Source organism: Zootoca vivipara, chromosome 9 (assembly GCF_963506605.1).
Source record: "Zootoca vivipara chromosome 9, rZooViv1.1, whole genome shotgun sequence".
Lineage (NCBI taxonomy): Eukaryota > Metazoa > Chordata > Lepidosauria > Squamata > Lacertidae > Zootoca > Zootoca vivipara.
The window spans coordinates 61,716,954-61,736,566 of NC_083284.1; the positions used below are offsets into that span (position 1 = coordinate 61,716,954).

A 19,613-nucleotide genomic window follows, 5' to 3' on the forward strand; every position below is an offset into this window, starting at 1 on the left:
AGGGGAGGTAATCTTATTCCAGAAGGGTAAATTCGTAGGCAGCTGAAAGGAAATTTGATGTGGGGTGGGGAGTTATGCAAACGAACGGAGAAAGGCTTCCAACCTTAAGTGCGTGCAAACCTTTCGGAAACAAAAACACACCTTAGTCCGCCTGACTTGTTTGGTTTTGCCTTTAGCGTGGTTTCTCCCTTAGTTACAGGCAAATCTGGAGTGCTAATAATCCAAGAGAGCAAATACTGGCACAGCTGCTGGCCTTGTGCTCCACTCCCTGAAGCAAATCTTGCAAAGGTATAGTACTGTCTTTCCGTTAATAGATATCCTATGCATATTTACTCAGAAAGAAACTCTGGTGTTACCAGTGCAGTCCGAAAGGGTGTGAAAGGTGTTTTCTAGTGCCCTGTGCCCTGAATAGCTCTTGTTTGGGAAAGAGCTTTATAGCTGCTGGAGCACTGCCAAAAAAAGTATACTATTGCAGATAAGTAAGTACTCAGGTGCATTTAGCTAGCACAGACACAAACTTATTAAATGCTGATTTTGTAGAAGCATAGAATTGTAGAGTTGGGGAATTTTGAGGGTCATCTGGTCCAACCCTCTGCAATGCAGGAATCTCAACGAAAGCATCCATGACGGATGGCCATCTAGTCTCTGCTTGAAAACCTCCAAGGAAGGAGAGTCCACCACCTTCCAAGGGAGTCCATTTCTTAACAGCTCCTACTGTCGGAAACTTCTTCCTGGTGTTTAGTTGGAATCTCCTTTCTTGTAACTTGAATCCATTGGTACGGGTCCTACCCTCCGGAGCAGGAAAAAACAAGCTTGCTCCTTCTTGCACATGTGACAGCCCTTGAGGTATTTGACAATGCCTATCATATCTCCTCTTGGCCTACTCTTTTACAGTCTAAAAACAAACCCAACTCCCTCAACCGTTCCTCATTAGGCTTGGTTTGGTTTCAACAAAACACATCAGGAATGGGGAATCTGTAGGCTCTGGACATTGCTGAACTACATCCATTGTCTATGCTAGCTGGGGCTGATGGGGCTTGGAGTCAAACAAAGTCTGGAGCACCACAAGTTTGCCATCCTTGAATTACAAAGTCCTATATTTTTGGCCTGCAATTGTTTCCCCCGTCACTTTTCTTCTTCTCTCCCTCTGCAACATTTTTCTTCTCATGACGTGCACACCAAGCATAGATACCTCTATAGGAAATTATAATAAGTAAGCCTAATTCTTAACAATAGCATTGTGATGCTGGGAATAACAGGCAGAGCTCTTTTCTTCACCATATGCCACTCCTCATACCTGATTTATCACTAGCACCGATGGAGGTCCACTGGTTTTCAGTTCAGAAAAGGCAATTCCTATTATGCTTTATAGGGACCCAGGTGGCGCTGTGGTTAAACCACTGAGCCTAGGGCTTGCTGATCAGAAGGTCGGCGGTTCGAATCCCTGTGACGGGGTGAGCTCCCGTTGCTTGGTCCCAGCTCCTGCCAACCTAGCAGTTCGAAAGCACGTCAAAAATGCAAGTAGATAAATAGGAACCGCTACAGCGGGAAGGTAAACGGCGTTTCCATGTGATGCTCTGGTTTGCCAGAAGTGGCTTTGTCATGCTGGCCACATGACCTGGAAGCTATACGCCGGCTCCCTCGGCCAATAAAGCGAGATGAGCGCCGCAACCCCAGAGTCGGTCACGACTGGACCTAATGGTCAGGGGTCCCTTTACCTTTACCTATTATGCTTTACTGCCACCTCCTGGCTGCCAATGCATATACAGTAATGCAATACATATGTATATTTATCACCCCATTTTTATCACACCTTAGAATGAAAAAAAACCTCAAGGCAGCTTACTGTAATTTAAAAGCATACAGGAAAATGACAAGTAGTCCTCTCAATGGAACAGCAGCAAAAACAGCACATAGCAACAGCAACAACAAAATAAAACCGAGATACCAGATTTTTTTAAATAGATAAAAATACGTCAGAGTTACCAACATGAAAAGACTGGAGTAAAAGGTTGTGGCTCAGTTCACATTTTGCCCTGCTGAAACAGTGTGTAAATTGCATATTTTCAAGTGACATTTCGCAACTAGAGTAGTGTTATGAGGTGTGTGTTTTTTTAAGGGGGGGGAGTAGTCTGTATGCAAGATCATCCTAACCCCTGGATCCAGCAAGTGTTAAAATATAGGCCAGGCTAACTTCCTGTGTTGAGGGTGCATCCTGAGATCGGAACCCCGAAAGAGTGCTTTTTTTTCAGGGCGAGTTCTCAGCTCCCAAAATGAGCACTGTGCTCTCGTGTGAAAAAACAGCATGTCCAGGTTTTACCAGGACAGTTTAGGGGTACAGGATTAATGACTGGCCACCATCTTATTTTTCCTCCTAATGACCCACACTTCCCTATACAGAGCTACCTTCAGATGTCTTCTAAAGGTTGCTTCGTTACTTACAGTATCTCGTTGGTTCAGGGGTCACATATACCCTCAAACATTTCTCTGATGAAAAGTGGGACATTCTGGGATCAGATCAGAAACTAGGATGGCACCTGTAAATTTGGGACTGTCCCCCCGAAAATAGGGACTCTTGGAAGGTCTGGAATGTTTGCACAGGCCCTTGGATGGACTGGGTGTCTTTCATGACTTGGTAAGAAATCTGAACACAGTTTGGGAAGGCAGGTCCTATATAGAAATGCATTGTAGCTGCGCAGAGAATATGTATTTTCATGACAGTACATTTGTTAAAACAAAAACACATTTTTATTCCTTGTCTCCTGAATCAGAGTAATGTGTTTACATAGGTTTGTAGCTGAGTGAGCTGTACGCTCTTAAAATCACGAACCAATCCTTAGATTAACAGTAGTTAAGACAGACTGTGATGACGTGGCATATTTAAGGGGTTATTATGTGAAGTGTAAATGTCACTACAGGGTAAAAGGGGGAAAAATAAGGAGCAAGCAGGCAAGTGGTAAAACTGCAAAAAAACAGACGCAAAACCTCCTGGCTTCTGGGGCAAAATGATTGCAGACTGGGGCAGGGGAGAATGTCCTCACATTACATTTTAGTAAGGGTAAAGGGTCCCCTGATCATTAGGTCCGTGACCGACTCTGGGGTTGCAGCACTCATCTTGCTCTATTGGCCGAAGGAGCCAGCGTACAGCTTGCAGGTCATCTGGCCAGCATGACAAAGCTGCTTCTGGCGAACCAGAGCAGCACACGGAAACACCGTTTACCTTCCTGCCGGAGCGGTACCTATTTATTTACTTGCACTTTGACATGCTTTCAAACTGCTAGGTTGGCAGGAGCTGGAACCGAGCAACGGGAGCTCACCCCTTCGTGGGGATTCGAACCGCCAACCTTCTGATCGGCAAACCCTAGGCTCTGTGGTTTAACTCACAGCGCCACCCACGTCCCCTACATTACATTTTACGAACTACTTAATTCTTCTGGCAATAAGTGATGGGTCAGAAATGAGGAAGTAATGCAAACCTATTGACATTGAGAGTGGACTTTGACTTCCTTTATCTTAGAAATACAAAAGCTATAATTTCTGTTTTAGCTACATTTACAAGCTATAAGTACTAGAAGGCTACTAGAAGCAGACTATGTCCAACACTGCGATCAGCTCTGAATGTGCCTGTTATAACAGCCTGTACAGCTAGATAAATACAGGGTGCACCTCAAAGCTTGCCACTGTATTTTTCTCATTTGTGACTGCCACGTGACTTAATCTAATTATAAATCAACTAATAAAATCTGATCCTGAGGGGACGTAGCATGTATTGCCAGCTTTACTCAAACATGCTACAAGCATTTTCCCCTTGCTCAGATAGGTATCTGCCAAAATAATGATGAGTTATAGGATAGTGCTAGCATGCATTCACATTGACACTGAGTCTGTGTGCACATTACCCTTTACTCTGCCTCCAGTGTGCTCCCACCCCTGTATTTTAAATCCATGTACTTGCAGCATTGCCCTCGGTGCACAGGCATCTTGCAATTTCCCCTGAAATACTGCGTTTTAATGTGCTTTCCCCCAGGCCAGCTTCAAACAGACTTCATAACTTCATGAGTTTACTCTACGTGCAGTAAAACCAAAGTGTGTACAGTCGAAACACCTGTGTGCATATACAAAGGATGTGAAGTTTATTTCCAGGGGCAGAGACAGGCTGGACAGCTTCAGTACACAGCAAACTTTGTGGATGTGTACAGTGGACTGCAAATCTGTTTTGAAACACAACAAGGAAAAGTGACCTTGCAATGTTTTAAAGTGGTCTTTTGCACACAGCCCACAATCTGCCCGGCTGGCCTGGCTTGTTAGCCTAAGCTGAGCCATGGATTTCCATGTTTGGTACAGTTTAATCAAACTTTTACTAAATCCAGGATTGATCGGTGATTTGTACCCAGAGTCTCTGGCCCCTAAAACTTATGACAATACTGTAGTAAGCAAACAAGGTAATTAACTGAACTTGTAGTTAGCAATCCTAGGTACATTTTTCTGGGAGCAAGACATGTTATATTTCATCCTGGACAGGGCAGCCTTTTCCAACCTGGTGCCCTCCAGATGTTTTATGCTGAAGCCAGTGGAGGTGCCTGGGTGATACTGTTAGATGGTAACTATCCTCTTCACAGACCCTCCAAGTGTCCCTATTTTCCAGGGATGTTTCTAATTTAGAAAAGCTGTCCTGGTTTCTGATTTGATCCCAGAATATCCCGCTTTTCCTTGGGATATCCCTATTTTCATTGGAGAAATGTTGGAGAGTATGTCCTCATTGCCTCTGCTCTGTCCCCACCCTCTAGGACGTCTGCAGTCTGTGAGGTTTTCTTGAGGCCACCCAAGAAAGCGATGAACTGCTGTGCTTAAGCAAACCAGCTTATATTTCTGAATAAATGGCTTTCTAAATACATCTACTGCCCTTTCTTTCATTCTTTTGGTTCCAGAGACAGATAATGGAAGAACAAATACCTGAGCTTTATGTTGTGTGCCCCCACCCCAGATCAGGGTGTAATAGACAAATAAATGAGTGCTGAGGTGACCCACAATTGTCAGGCCTGGATAGGTTGTGTGGATGCCTCTCCAGTTGTTGCCATTGGCTGCAGACTGCCACAAAAGGACAGAATGGTTGAGAGGAAAGCAGCCTTCCCGCTGCGACATCATTGCCTCCCCCCACCCCAGTTTCAGGTTTGGGCCCTGAAATCCTGACTTGGCAATCCTATCCACAATACCCATATGTGTTGGAGGGTCTGAAAGGAAAGCTGCTTGTATGTGTTTCCACCTTTTAAACAATGAAATCATCCTCAGCACTGTGTGCTAGGCTAACCCATATGAGTGGCAAACCTTGTTTAGAATGCACCTGAGGAATTTTATTGCCTCTAACTTGATTTCTCACTATATGAAGATGGATGGACAATTACGAGAGGCAAGCTTCAACATTTCTCTGATGAAAATAGAGGTGTCTAATAATAATAATAATAATAATAATAATAATAATAATAATAATAATTTATACCACACCCATCTGACTGGGTTGCCCCAGCTACTCTGGGTAGCTTCCAACATATATAAAAACACAATAAAACATTAAACAAAAAAAACTTCCCTTTACAGGGTTGCTTCAGTAATCTGTGACCCTGAAATTCGGGATCCCCTCCCAACTGATGCCAAAGTTTTGTGCTAGTTTTGTGCCATTTTGTAATGTGAACGCTGCGTTTTGTGTCACCCCCCAAACCAGGTAATTGACAAATCAGGGTCACAAGTTAATGCAAAAAAATCCAACCTTGTCCAATTGACTTCAAACTGGTACCAAAGTTTTGTGCTAGTTTTTGTGCCGCTTTGTGCCCCCTCCCCCAAATGAGTAATAGACACTCAAACCAGGATCACAAGTAAAGGGCCAAAAGCCCAATGAAACTCCTTCAGATGCCTTCTAAAGGTTGTACAGTTACTTATCTCCTTTGCTTGGGAGCCACATAACTCCATACCCACCCACCTACCCCCAATATTTCTCCAATGAAAAAATAGGGTCGTCCTAAGGAAAAGGGACGTGGGTGGCACTGTGGGTTAAACCACTGAGCCTAGGGCTTGCCGATCAGAAGGTTGGCGGTTTGAATCCCTGCGACGGGGTGAGCTCCCGTTGCTCAGTCCCTGCTCCTGCCAACCTAGCAGTTTGAAAGCACGTCAAAGTGCAAGTAGATAAATAGGTACCGCTCTGGTGGGAAGGTAAACGGCGTTTCTGTGCACTGCTCTGGTTTACCAGAAGTGGCTTAGTCGTGCTGGCCACATGACCTGAAAGCTGTACACTGGCTTCCTTGCCCAATAACGCAAGATGAGCGCCGCAACCCCAGAGTCGTCTGTGACTGGATGTAATGGTCAGGGGTATCATTACCTTTACCTTTAAGGAAAAGCAGGACATTCCAGGATCAAATCAGAAATTGGGACGGCTTCTGTAATTATGGGACTGTCCATGGAAAATAGGGACACTTGGAGGGGCTGAGCTTTTCGTTTCTCATAGAAACAATGCCAAGTCGGCTTGTTGTAGGAAAAGAGAGAGGGAAGATTCCATTGCCCGACAAACAAGCTGAGAAACAAAAAAAACCCACCAAACTCTCACCCCTGCAATGTAATAAAATAATATGAATGAGGTTATACATGGGTGCGGCCTTCATGAGAATAAAGTAAATTTGCAGTTTGTCTCAAAGGAATTGGCAGTAAAAAACGGAGAAGGTGTATACTGTAGCTCCATTTATGTTCAGAGTTCTAAAGTGTGCCAAATGTGGCAGCTGCTTGGCATTCACAGGGAATAGTCAGTAGCATCTCCTTTCTTTTACACTAGATGTTGCTGTTGGGCTCAAGAGCTTCTGGGTCCGTCCCACAAGAAGCAGTTTTACAACAGGTGTAGATTGGCTAGGGCAGGTCTAACTCTCTAGCTCTGACATTAGCCCCCCCCCCCAACTTAAATCCATCTTGAAGGAAGAAGGCTTTTCTCAGTTGTCCGGGATTAGTATAATAAGTTGTGGACAACAAAGGAAGAGAAATATATGGTGAAGGAATGGCTTTTCTTTGGAAAGAAATCTTGATGGAAACATTCCTGGGTATGTAACATTTCCAGCCTATGTTGAATACTTAAAAGCTCCGAGATAATAATTGTAAGTGTTTTTTTAATTCACTGTTGTTTTAAAAGCATCTCTTAGTTTTGACACCCCTCCTGGTTGATTTCAGAGTTTAAAAGTGTTGCTATGTTGACAAATTGCTCTGTGTTTTTTTGTTTTTTGTTTAGAAAAGGGAATATTTCTCAAGAAAATATCCTAAGTTCCAGGTTAGGGGAAAAATACATCTGCTTTGATTTATATTTTCACTCTAAATTGCTAATGAATAAGAATTTGATAATTGGCTCTCCAGGAAAGTGCTGCTGGATGAAAGATTTATTGTTTTGTGTAATTGAAAATTTACCTGTAAGACTGGAACCTCTAACTAGTGTGTGTGTGTTGCAGGCGGTGAAGGTTAGAAAAAAATAGCAGTGTAAATTTGGAGACAAGGTCAGGCTCACAACTACACATAATGGCTCAGGGCTTATTCACACTTACTTTGCCTTTGCTCTTTCTAAACATTGTATGTGATTTAAAGCTCTGTGTTTGAGAGTAACCCCTTTTTTTTGCTCCAGAACTTGCCCCATGAAATCCCACTCTTTAAAGCTGAATCGGAGCAAATGCGGAAAACGTTGATTTGACATCTGCTCAGATTCAGCTTTAAAGAGCAGTTATTCATGGAGAAAGCTCAGGGCAGGCAAAGAAACCCAAAAGACAAAACCCACTCAGAAAAGGAGCATTCAAATACAGACCTCTGCCTGGAAAAAACAGGGCAAAGGGTAAGCGTGATGAGCCCTTAGACTCAGCTGTTTAAACCCAGATCTGTCCCAATCACAAAATAAGTGAGCACAATTTTAAAAGCAAAACGTGTATGTGGGTGAGGGATAAATTGACTTTGTGGCTTATATTCCTGGATAACTCTCCCTCCACTAGGCTCACATGATATTATTGGAGACCATATGAGGATATTCCATTTGAAATCCACCACCTGAATGCTCTTTTATTGCCTTGGAAACATGTTGCAGCATACACCTACAGAAATAATGTCTGCAAGGGCCCTAATTTTCTATATTACCTGGGAACACCTAGGTTTAAAAAAATGAGTGTACCACCACCCTCTAAGCCTCTGACAAACAGCTGAGAGTTTTCAGCTGAGTTAACTAAACAGGAAGCATCCATGAGCCACAATTGTTCTTTGGGATCGAATGCAGGATTTATGATTGTGCTACCTGCTTTCAGGGTCTGCTAGCTTCCAGTATGGTCTGCCTGAATACTTACAAATGAAATAGCTATTACAAAGCACACACATACATCCAACATATATCTCCAGTGCTCATCATATAAAATAAAGCAAAACCTATAATGTTCTCAGGAAATGTGGTAGCACTTAAATATCTAGCACTATATTTTTTTCTGTTCCTATCATGTAACTCCCAGGGATACATATATTTCTCAGTTCATAGCATGATCTGTTCTTGAGAATGATCAAGGTTAGAATTAGATTGTCTTCCTATCAGTATGGAGCGGCTTTGTTTGCCAAGGCACAACTGAAGATTTTTTTTCATGTTGAGTGTTGTGAACTGTAATGGTGAATTATACTGCAATCCTATACACAATTACCTGGGAGTAGGTCCCCATAGCTGCCAAGTTATCCCTTTTTTACAGGGATTTCCCCTTATGCTGAATAGGCTTCCTCGGGAGAAAAGCGAAAACTTGGCAGCTATGTAGGTCCCAGTGAACTCAATGGAATTGGAATAGGTGTATCTGTTAATTTCAGTTTTTCACAGTGTCTTATTTTCCCAATATTAATTGCAGCTCTCCACGTCTGTTTGAGATTTTTTTTAGTCCTAACGAAAATTCATCTGCATCCTTGTGCAAATTTCTTCAAATACAGTGGACACTCGGGTTGTGAACGTAATCCGTGCAAACGTTTTTTGGAAGCAGAAGGTCCGACGCTGCTTCCGCTTGACTGCAGGAAGCTCCTGCAGCCAATCGGAAGCCGCGCCTTGGTTTTCAAATGGTTTTGGGAGTCAAATGGACTCCCAGAATGGATTAAGTTTGAGAACCAAGGTACCACTGTACAGACATTTTTGCAAAGAATTTCCCCCTGATACAGTGCATTTGTGTTGGACGCTTGTTGCCTTAGATGCTCTGAGGAGTAAATCCTATTGAATTCAGGTAAATGGAATTAGGATTTTAGCCTAAAGTTTCAAACACAGGTTTTGGATAGCTCAGTTGGTTAGAGCATGGTGCTGATATAATGCCAAGGTGGCTGGTTCAACTCCTGCATTACAGGGGGTTAGAATAGATGAACCTTGGGGTCCCTTTCCAACTCTACAATTCCAGGATTTTATGACATATAGTCACATTTCTTATGGAGAATGTGTTCTAATGGTTTTGGATTCCAATAAAGGGACATTATCTATTGAGTGAACGCTCGTTTTTCCTCAGTCTTGGGCGGGCATGGTTTAAAATGTCTGTCAATGGATGCCATGATCCTTGAATGACAATGAATGTCAGCTCCTTGCATGTCCAGCAGAAGACGGGGAGTCGAATAAGTCTTTCATTCCCTCTCTTCCCTGAAGTAGTTAAGCACTTGGTCTACCAAAACTTTCTGCCAGGCTTAGTGTCTTCTTCTGAGTCAGGTGCCAGGACAATGCAGCTTCTGAAGCCAACAGAGACTGCCTGCTTTAGCACCATGTCAAGATAATCTTCAAGGACCCTCGAGGGACAGCTGCTAAAGTTGCAATTGTGTGTAAGATTTCAGAAACACCCGGACAGATTTTTAAATTACTTCTTAAGTTCAGAGCTTCAGTTTAAAAAATGAATACCTACCCACTTTAGAGCAATGGTTCCACAACTCGGTATCAGCAAAACACAATAGCTCATGGCTGCATTTAATGTAGGGAATGCTGCTAGGCTTCAAGTGGGAAGGTAGTGGATATGAGCTGAAGAGCATAGTTTAGGGGCGGGGTATCATGATGGTGGATCTTTCCCCCACAATGAATGTCTACCATGGTCCTTTTGAAATAGTCAGGGGTTGTCCGGCAGCAGACTGCTGCTGTCATCCATGTGCCCACCCACCACCCTTATTTCAACAAACGGTATCAGAATAAACTTTTAACACAAAGAAAAGTTATTTATTTATTTCTGTCACTGATTAACTCAGGTAGAATAGAGACCGGAGAAACTCTCCCACTGCTACAAAAGGCCAGAAAGAAATAATAGGTTTGTAATTTAATGTAGCTTTCAGATTTGGTACCCAAATAGTATTGTTGCATGCCACCCCAATATCCAAGTGGTGGAAGATGTTGGAAAAACACTCTTGGGGCGACAGCATACTCCCCAATACTCGAGAGCGTCCTTCCGTGGCTCTCTCTGGCTGGCATCTTCGCTTCAGTCCAGAGCGCCAGCAATACGTGACTCTTAACTCATGAAAAGAGCATGCAGGTCTTTCAGCATCTTGTAGCAAGAAGAAAGACTCATCTGTAGTTCTAAAACTACTTTACTGGTATTTACAGTCTATATACAGACTTCATAATCCACGTCTGTGTTCTCCGAACACCAGTACAGAACTGCGACACGGCAGAAGTGAAAGTAACATACAACAAACAACACTCAGAAGGAAACAGATAAGAAAGACTTGCGTTCCCACACTCTCTCGGACACTCATGACACTCATGTGATTTATACTAATCACACTAGTCCTTGCTGAAGCAGCTAAGGACAGCTAAAATACTAACAGAAAATTCCAGGGGTTCCAGGCACTTACCCAGGGCTTGTGTTTCCTTTTGGAATGGGACTGTGGTATCTGTATGATATATGGTTTATTTACACATATATACAACCCGAACCTATGATGGAGGGGTTCACAGCATTATCATCCTAAAAGGGTCTTGTTTCTAGCCTCAACCTTGGATTCAGGCAGTAATCAGCCACGACTCTCTCCAGCTTTCTGCTTTTTTCTAAATTGCATCATTGCAAAACTCTAATCTTAACCCTGCTTCATCCTTCTAATTTACTGTGAGCTGGTGGAGGGGGCTCAGCCATTTCCCGTCTCGCAAAGAACCCTTTCCCTTTGTTTCCCTTAATGGCTCATCACCCAGGCTATCACCTCAACACAGGAAGCTAACCTTGCTTATATTTTAACATTTGCTGGATCCAGGGTTAGAAGGCTCCCCCCACAAACTCATAACAGTATTTAGAAAATCAGATAAATTTAACTCTGCAATTTTCTCCTTTCTTTCAGGTTATGCTTCCTGGTCTCTTTATCATGCCCTTCCACCAATGATCTATTTTTTTCCTTTACAAACATTGGAACTTACTGGCTTAGAGTGTTTTGCTCTTGCTTTCCTCTCTCCGATGTTTCTGATTATTGGTCCACTTTGGAGGTTGGCCAACAAGAAGCACATTCTAGTCTTGCTAAGGCTGAGCATGATTGGTAAGTCTACTTTCATAATTCTAAAGTGTCTGTGAAAAGCTTGGGAACAACAAGGTGTCAGGCCGAACGTTTCAAACCATATCAGCATTTAAATGGCAAAATGGCAAATTCTTTCATATAGACATCCAAAATTAACAGTTTATGTCTTTCAAGGAGGATTAGCTGAATTACTGGAAGTAAAGCTATCAATGACTGGTCTGCCCCCCTTCCTTCCCCCTTCCTGTCCCACCTGGGACGATGGCTCTTCTACCCTGCCAGAGCCTTGGACACCACTTCCTGTTTCCCCACTTGAGCTGGAGCTTTCCCTCTTTTCAGCCTCGCTCGGGGCTGGGCTGGAACTCAGGAGGGGAGGGGCTTCGCGATATCCCTTGCCCCTCACATCCACCCCCCTCCCAGGCCCCCCTTCTCCCCTCCCGAGAGGCTGCACGGGTGTCGGTGGTGACTGAAAGCCTAAAAACTCCGTGCTGTCCGAGCCGGTTGGTGTAAACACCTCCCCCCAGTCCCGTTGGCCCCCTCCTTCCTCCTGGGAAGAGGGAAAGCCCAAAAAGTCCGTGGCCTCCGAGCTGGTGGGGGTGAAAATCTGCTGCCAGTCCACCTCTTCTCATGACTGAATGGACCTCGGAGATGCCCATATCTCCTCCTCCGTGTCCTCAAACTCTGCTTCCCATCTCCATGGTGAACTGCTTTCCCCCTCCTGTGCTTCCTCCTCCTCCCACTCCCGTTCCATGTGCCAGGGCTTGGGCCTGTGTGGGAAGAGGGCGTGGAATTCTTCCACTAAGAATTCCTCCTGTATCTGGGTGGCTGGGACCCACTCATTGTGGGATGGCGGGGCGTCCTCCCATGCCATGAGGTACTCCAGGCCCCCCACCCCCCTTCGTGAATCAAGGATGGCCGTTGCTTCATTGAGTGGCTCCCTGCCTCCACTCTCCCCCCTTCCCTCGGGGGGCTGTGCGCTGCCTCGGAACCTGCTACTTTCCCTGTACGGAGACAGCAGCGATCTATGAAACACTGGGTGCACCCTCATGTCCTCTGGCAGTGCCAGCCTGAATGCCACCGGGTTTACCTGCTGCGTGACCGTGAAGGGGCCCAACCTTCTGGGTGCCAGCTTCTTGCACCTCCCTCTGGTGGGAAGGCCCTCCGAGGACAACCAAACCTTGTCCCCCACCCTGATGACCTCCCCCGGTCGCCTGTGGCGATCTGCCCCCTTCTTGTACGCTTCCTTGGCCCTCTCCAAGTGTTCTCTGAGCTGCTGGTGCACCGTCTCCAGTTCCTCTGCCCAATCCTCTGCCTGTGGGCCCTCCTCCTCCTCCTCCCCCTCCCTCTCCGGGAAGGATCTGAGGTCGCGCCCGTAGTTGGCCTTAAAGGGCGACACCCCTGTGGAGACGTGCACCGCATTGTTGTAGGCAAATTCTGCCAGTGGCAGGCGATCCACCCAGTCCGTTTGCCTCTGGCTGACGTAGCATCTCAGGTACTGCTGCAGAATGGCGTTGACCCTCTCCGCCTGTCCATTGGTCTGCGGGTGCCGAGCCGTCGACAAGCTGACCTCCAGCTGCAGGAGGTTCATGAGCCGCCGCCAGAACCTGGAAACAAATTGGCGGCCTCTATCCGAAATAACTCTTAAAGGTAGGCCATGCAGTCTGAATACGTGGTCAACAAACAGTTTGGCTGTCTCTTCTGCAGAGACCGCCCTGGCGCACGGTATAAAGTGGCACATTTTGGACATGAGGTCCACCACCACCAACACTGCTGTCTTGCCCCTGGACGACGGCAGGTCTGTGATGAAGTCCATGGACACTACTTCCCACGGCCTGTGCGGTGTGGCTAATGGCTCCAGCAACCCTGCTGGTGGTGCCCTGACCACCTTTGCTCGCTGGCAGGTGTCACAGCCCCTAACATAGTCCCGAACATCCTCCCGCACCCCTGGCCACCAGAAGTGTCTCATGACTAAGTGAGTGGTTTTGTCCCTTCCAAAATGACCCGCCGTTGGGTTGTCGTGCATCTGCTTAAGGACCTTACCTCTGAGCTGGTTGGTGGGCAGGTACAGGGCTCCCCTGTAAAAAAGCAACCCCCTCCTTTCCTCAAAGTCTTTGGCCTGCTCCCTCCCCCCTCGCAGATCTCTGAAGATGCGGGTGGCGAACTCATCTGCTGCCGTCAGTGCTGTGAGTTCTGCCTCGCTCACCACTGCTGCTCCGCAGGACCATGCTGATGGGGGGAAAATGTGTCGGGGTGCTGGTGGCAACTCCTCCTCCATGTACTCTGGCTTGCGGGAGAGGGCATCCACCCTGACATTCTGCTCCCCCGGTATGTAGTGGATGGAGAAGTTGAAGTGCGAGAAGAACTCTGCCCACCGTATCTGTCGCTGGTTGAGCACCCGGGCTGTTCTCCAGAACTCCAGGTTCTTGTGGTCCGTGCACACCTGAATGGGGTGCTTGGCGCCCACCAGGAAATGTCTCCAGTGTTTAAACGCAGCATGGATCGCGAGAAGTTCCTTATCAAACACCGTGTAGTTGCGTTCTGGCTGTGTCAGCTTTCTGGAGAAAAAGGCACAGGGTCTCCACTCTCTGTTGGCATCCAGTTGCAGCAAAATGGCGCCCACAGCTTTGTCTGAAGCATCTGTCTCCACGCGTAGGGGCGCATCCTGCACCACGTGGAACAGGTTCTGGTCTGAAGCGAACACCCTCTTGAGGCTTTCGAACGCTGCTTGCGCCTCCTGTGTCCACCTGAACTTCTGCTTGCCTCTCAGGCAGTCAGTGATGGGAGCCGTAACCCGCGAGAAGTTCTTGATGAACTTCCTGTAGAAGTTGGCGAAGCCTAGTAGGCGTTGGGCATCTTTGCGCGTCCTGGGGCTGTGCCAGTCCAGGATGGCCTGCACCTTGTCCTTGTCCATCGCTAGCCCCTTGTCTGACAGTTTGTAGCCCAGGAAGTCCACCTCTTTGGTGTGAAACTTACACTTCTCCAGCTTCACATACAGGTGGTGCTCCTTCAGGCGCTGCAACACCTCCCTGACATCCTTTACATGCTGCACTGGGTCCTTGGAGTATATAAGGATGTCATCTAGGAAGACCAAGCAGTTCTTGAAGAGGAGGGACCCCAGGACGTGGTGCATGAAGGCCTGGAAGCATGCAGAGCCCCCTTGCAAACCGAAGGGCATCACCAAGTATTCAAAAGAGCCCAGTGGCGTGAACATTGTGGTCTTCCACTCATCGCTTTCCCGGATCCTGATCAAGTTGTACGCCCCCCTCAGGTCGAGCTTGGTGAAGATCTTGCCCCTGCGTGCCGCTGTCAGTAGATCGTCCACTCTGGGCATTGGGAAAGCCACCGGTTCCGTCATGTTGTTCAGCCGTCTAAAATCCACCACCAGACGGCGCTGTGGCGTGTCTTTCTTGTCCACCCAGAATACCGGGCTGCCCCCCGCTGCCTTGCTTTCTCTGATGAACCCCCTCTTGAGGTTCTTGTCTATAAACTCACGCAGATCTTCCAGCTCCTGATCTGACATGGAGTACAGCTTGGCTGGGGGTAGCGTGGCCCCCGGCACCAGGTTGATCTGGCAGTCAAACGACCTGTGCGGGGGTAGGTGGTCGGATTCTGCTTCACTGAAGACCTCCTGCAGGTCCCAGTACGGCTTGGGTATCGCCTCACCCCCCTTGACGTGCATGGTGGCCACCGTGGCTATTGGAGGCCCCTCCCCTGGTTGGTGCTGCATGCAATGTTCCAGACAATAGTCGGAGCCAAACGTGATGCATCTCTGGTGCCAACTGATGGAGGGGTCATGGCGCGCCAGCCAGCTCATGCCCAAGATGATGGGGGGGTCTGAGATGGTGGTGACGTTGAATGCCAGTGTCTCTGAGTGTCGTCCCACCGTCATTCTCATGGGGGGGGGGTCTGGTGGGTGATGGCCCCTCCCAGCAACTCCCTGCCGTCTATGGTGGAGACGTGCAGGGGGAAATCCAGCTGCAGGAGTTGGATCTGGTGCTCTTCTGCAAAGTTTCTCGAGAAGAAGTTGGCTGATGCACCACTGTCGATTAACGCGAGGACCGTCAGGGGATAGCCATTTGGGAGCGTTAGCGTCACTTCTAGAACCACCCCTGCTCTGGGGGGGGTGGGCTGGCGCTGCTCCTCGCTGTGCGGGTGGGTGGGTTGGGGCTGTTGTGTGCCGACTGCGCCTGGCTGCTGCCCCTTGTCTCCTGCAGCGAGGCTGTCTCGTTTCCCTGCTGTGGTGCTACGTCAGTGGGGGAGGGCACAACCGTTCCCGCCTTTCCTTGCCACTCCCTGCGATGTGGGCAGTCCCTGACGCGATGCTGGGGGGAGTTGCAGAGAAAGCAATTCCCGCCTCTTCCCTCCTTGCGTCTTGGCGCCGCCGGGGTTTGAAAAGCCCGCGCGCGCGCTCCTCCGATCTCCATCGGTTCCGGCTCTGAGCTTGGTCTGGGCGGGACTAGGGGTGGGCCCTGGGGCGGGGTTTGGTGATGTGGTCTGTCCTGGGAGCGTGGGAACCAAGGTTTTGCTGCGCGCGTCGTTTGTTTGTCATTCCATCTGGATTCCTGTCTCACCCCCACCGCTAGCGCCGCTTTGCTTAACTCATCCATAGTCCGCGGTTTAGGACCTCTCGCCAGCTCATCCTTAACGTCTGAGTGCAACCCGAGGTAGAAGGCTGATTTCACTGGCTCACTGTGCAGATCCCACCCCAGTTTGTGCACTAGCATGGTGAATCTCGCCCAGTAGTCCCGAACTGTCGATTTTCCTTGTGTTAAGTTATGAAGCTCTTCTTTTGTGGCTTCCATTTCAGAGTCACTCGCATACATTATTTTTAAAGCTTCTAAGAATAGTTTTGCGTTCTTCATGCAATCATTTTTTTGCGCGATGAGCGGTCTGACCCATTCTCTGGCGGCCCCCGTCAAATGCTCTATGATAAAGGAGACTCTGTGCGCGTCATCTGGGAATTCTGCTGCATGCAGTTCCAGCGCATAATTTATTTCTGTCTCAAAGCCTAGGTACTCTCTCGGGTTGCCGCTAAACTTGGTGACTAGGGTCTGTCCCCTCCTCACTTGGACTAGCTGGGGCTGGGGCACCCCCCCCATCTCTCGCAGCTTTTTCCTCATCCAGCTTTTTCTGTAACTCCACCACCATCACCCTTAGTTGCTTCTCAGTTTCATCTTTCGCTCTCACCTGCTCTGCCAGCTTGTTCAGCTCCTCCCGCGTTCCTCGCGCTTCCTCCTGAGCGGCAAGTAATTGCTGGTGTGCCTGCGCTGTCAGGTTCTGTAATTTCTGTAATTCCTGTGCCGCGGCTTCGGCCTCCAGCCTCCACTGCTCAGCGTCTTGCGCGCTCATCGCGGCCGCTCCAAAGTAGCCCGAAAGACTTGGAGGTTGCTGTCACGGTGGCCGGAATAGGCTACTTCAGAGTAACGACTCTACACAGCTCTGCATTTTATCTTTTATTGGTGCTGAGTATTTACAGTGCTGATGGCAGTGCTATTTACAAAGACACATCTGTTCAGCTTGAATCAGAACCTCCAAGTGGCTTTTGGCGCGTCTTGCGCCAGCATAACAACTTGGGGAGACCCATCCTCTTCCCCCGACGCTTTATGCGAAGTTCCGGAGTTGGGGGGACTGGTCTGCCCCCCTTCCTTCCCCCTTCCTGTCCCACCTGGGACGATGGCTCTTCTACCCTGCCAGAGCCTTGGACACCACTTCCTGTTTCCCCACTTGAGCTGGAGCTTTCCCTCTTTTCAGCCTCGCTCGGGGCTGGGCTGGAACTCAGGAGGGGAGGGGCTTCGCGATATCCCTTGCCCCTCACAGTGGGGAACACCATCTAAAAAGCCTGTAAACACTCTCTAAACCTCTTGAAACCCTTTGAAAAACCCAGTAGTGCTTACCAGACTGGCATGAATGGTCACAATGGTGGCTCTCAGTCTTCCTCATTGCTGGAGGATGATGTGGAAACAACAACAAGGAGGGTAGACCTGTACCCCAAAGTGCCTGGCTGTGATTCAGAGGTAGATGGGACCCAGAAGGAGTGGCAGACCTACATTTCAGGGGCCCTGAAGCTCAAACTGTCATGCTCCCCCTTTCACAACCAGCAACGAGGTCTGCGTAACCACTGTTCTCTTCTGCATTGGGGTTGTTCCACGACAGATCAGCACACCTTTACAACTTCAGTGCTGCTGTCTCTCAGACTTTGGGATGGTTGAAATATATACAACAAACATTAATCAATTTGTGTCGGACGACTCATAAGGGATCTCCTAGAGTGACCCAACATTTTTAAGCAATGTGAACTAAAGTCGCTTCTGGGGCCCCTCCAGCTAGTCCTGAAGTTTAAGCTTCATCGGTTTCATAGTACCGGTAGATCTGCTCCTGCCCTGAAGTACTTGCTTGGCTGTGGGTCAGATTCACTTGCTGATGGTGCTCATGCCATTTTTGCAGTTTTCCTGCTCTTTTCATGTCTTTTTTTCCCCCTTTCATGCCTTCTTGCAATTTAAATTGCTTTATTTAATTATTTCCTGGCACCGCACATAGGTGGGGTGCCACCTGTATCTAAAATTCTCTGGTCTCAGAAAACAGAGAAACTTTCCTCCGACTTCGCACTGAGAAACCTTTTTCTTACCGAGTTGGTTCTGAATTGAGTCAAGAGAAATTTGCTAGCTGCTCATTTAGGAATGTACCCTCTCCCAGATTTGCTAGTTTTCTACATGCAAGGATTTTAAACATATATATGGTATACAGTGGTACCTCTACTTACAAATAACTCTACTTACGAATTTTTCTACTTACAAATGGAGCTCCGTCCGCCATCTTGGATACAGTTTAGATAGGATTTTTTCTACTTACGAATTTTTAGATAGGGTTGCTTCGACTTACAAATTTTTTCTCCCAATGCATTCCTATGGGATTCGACTTACAATTTTTTTCGACTTACAAATGTGTGTTCGGAACACATTAAATTCGTAAGTAGAGGTACCACTGTATAATTAATATAGGGACTCTACTCCATGAGTTCGCTGAACATGGCCCTCAGCGCTTAGAGAATAGGACACTGAAGAGGTCTTTATTCAAGCTGAGGTAGAGCGGCCAATGGCATGATCGCCAACAACACTGTAACCACTGGATTCTATGGGGTTTATTGCTTTTGAGGAAACATGCAAAGTATCAGGCAATAACATTATTAAGGGGGGTGGGAATTACATTTATTTGTTTAGGGCATCATCTAAGAACCTCTGAGTTCATTTATTTCAAAGGGGGAGACAGTCGCATACTTTACCTTCCCATTGGAACAAATGGGTGCTCAACTGTAGTGCTCAACTGTAGTTATATCATAATTTTTTAAAAAATGTGTTTCTCTTTACAGGGAGCATTATTTCATACCAAGCTCCAAGCTTACTTTCGACTCTTGATCTTGGCCATGGGTGTTTCTTCATCGTTGGTAGTTCAAACAGTAACATGGTGGTCTGGCAATTCTTTACAAAGGTATAGTGAAAGAAGGCACAAATCTTGCATTATAAGTAGCAAGCTATCTTCTTTGACACTAGTTGAAAACCGTGCAAAAGCTTTAATCTTGAAGCAGATTTATCTATACTTAATACTACAGCTATTTTAGCTTATTTGTTTGTGCATTCCTTTAAAAATATGTTTAAATGTTCTGCTTTTACAGATACTGCAGAATCTGGGGATTTATACTAGGAAAAATTCTTCTTCTCGTTCTTCGGATTTGCTATACATCGTTAAACCCAGTATGGAATTGTACAACTGCCAATGTTACTATAACTATCCTAGGCTTCGTAGCAGCACTTGAGCGGACATATACAGGTGACAATTCAAAACGAAGCCATTCCTTTCTTTGTATATCCTCAGCAGAATTTTGGGGGTGGTATGTGTGGAAAAACAAGACCATAAATATGAGCTACGACTGAGTGAGTGGCCGAATGGTAATCCTAATTTATCTCCCTGTTCAACCCCATCTTTAATTCCCCTTGCCTCTGCTTCATCTTCATCTCTGTTCCTCAGGACTTTTGCCTTTCTCCGCTGCCTCATGGGCACCCTAACCTCTGACTTCCTCTATTATCAGGCCTGGCACCAGGAGGAAGCATCCTCAAGCAATTGCTGGGGAC

At 47.0% G+C, this 19,613-nt stretch overlaps 1 protein-coding gene across 1 annotated transcript in view; it reads left to right on the top strand.

The window, feature by feature from the left end:
• Positions 1 to 6,736: 6,736 nt before the first annotated feature.
• CWH43 (cell wall biogenesis 43 C-terminal homolog) overlaps positions 6,737 to 19,613 on the top strand; it is a 34,038-nt gene continuing 21,161 nt past the window's right edge. The window contains 5 exon segments of the mRNA XM_060278261.1: positions 6,737 to 7,076; positions 11,320 to 11,511; positions 18,854 to 18,878; positions 18,880 to 18,972; positions 19,157 to 19,311. Coding sequence (XP_060134244.1) covers positions 7,034 to 7,076; positions 11,320 to 11,511; positions 18,854 to 18,878; positions 18,880 to 18,972; positions 19,157 to 19,311 — 508 coding nt within the window. The 5' untranslated portion in view covers positions 6,737 to 7,033.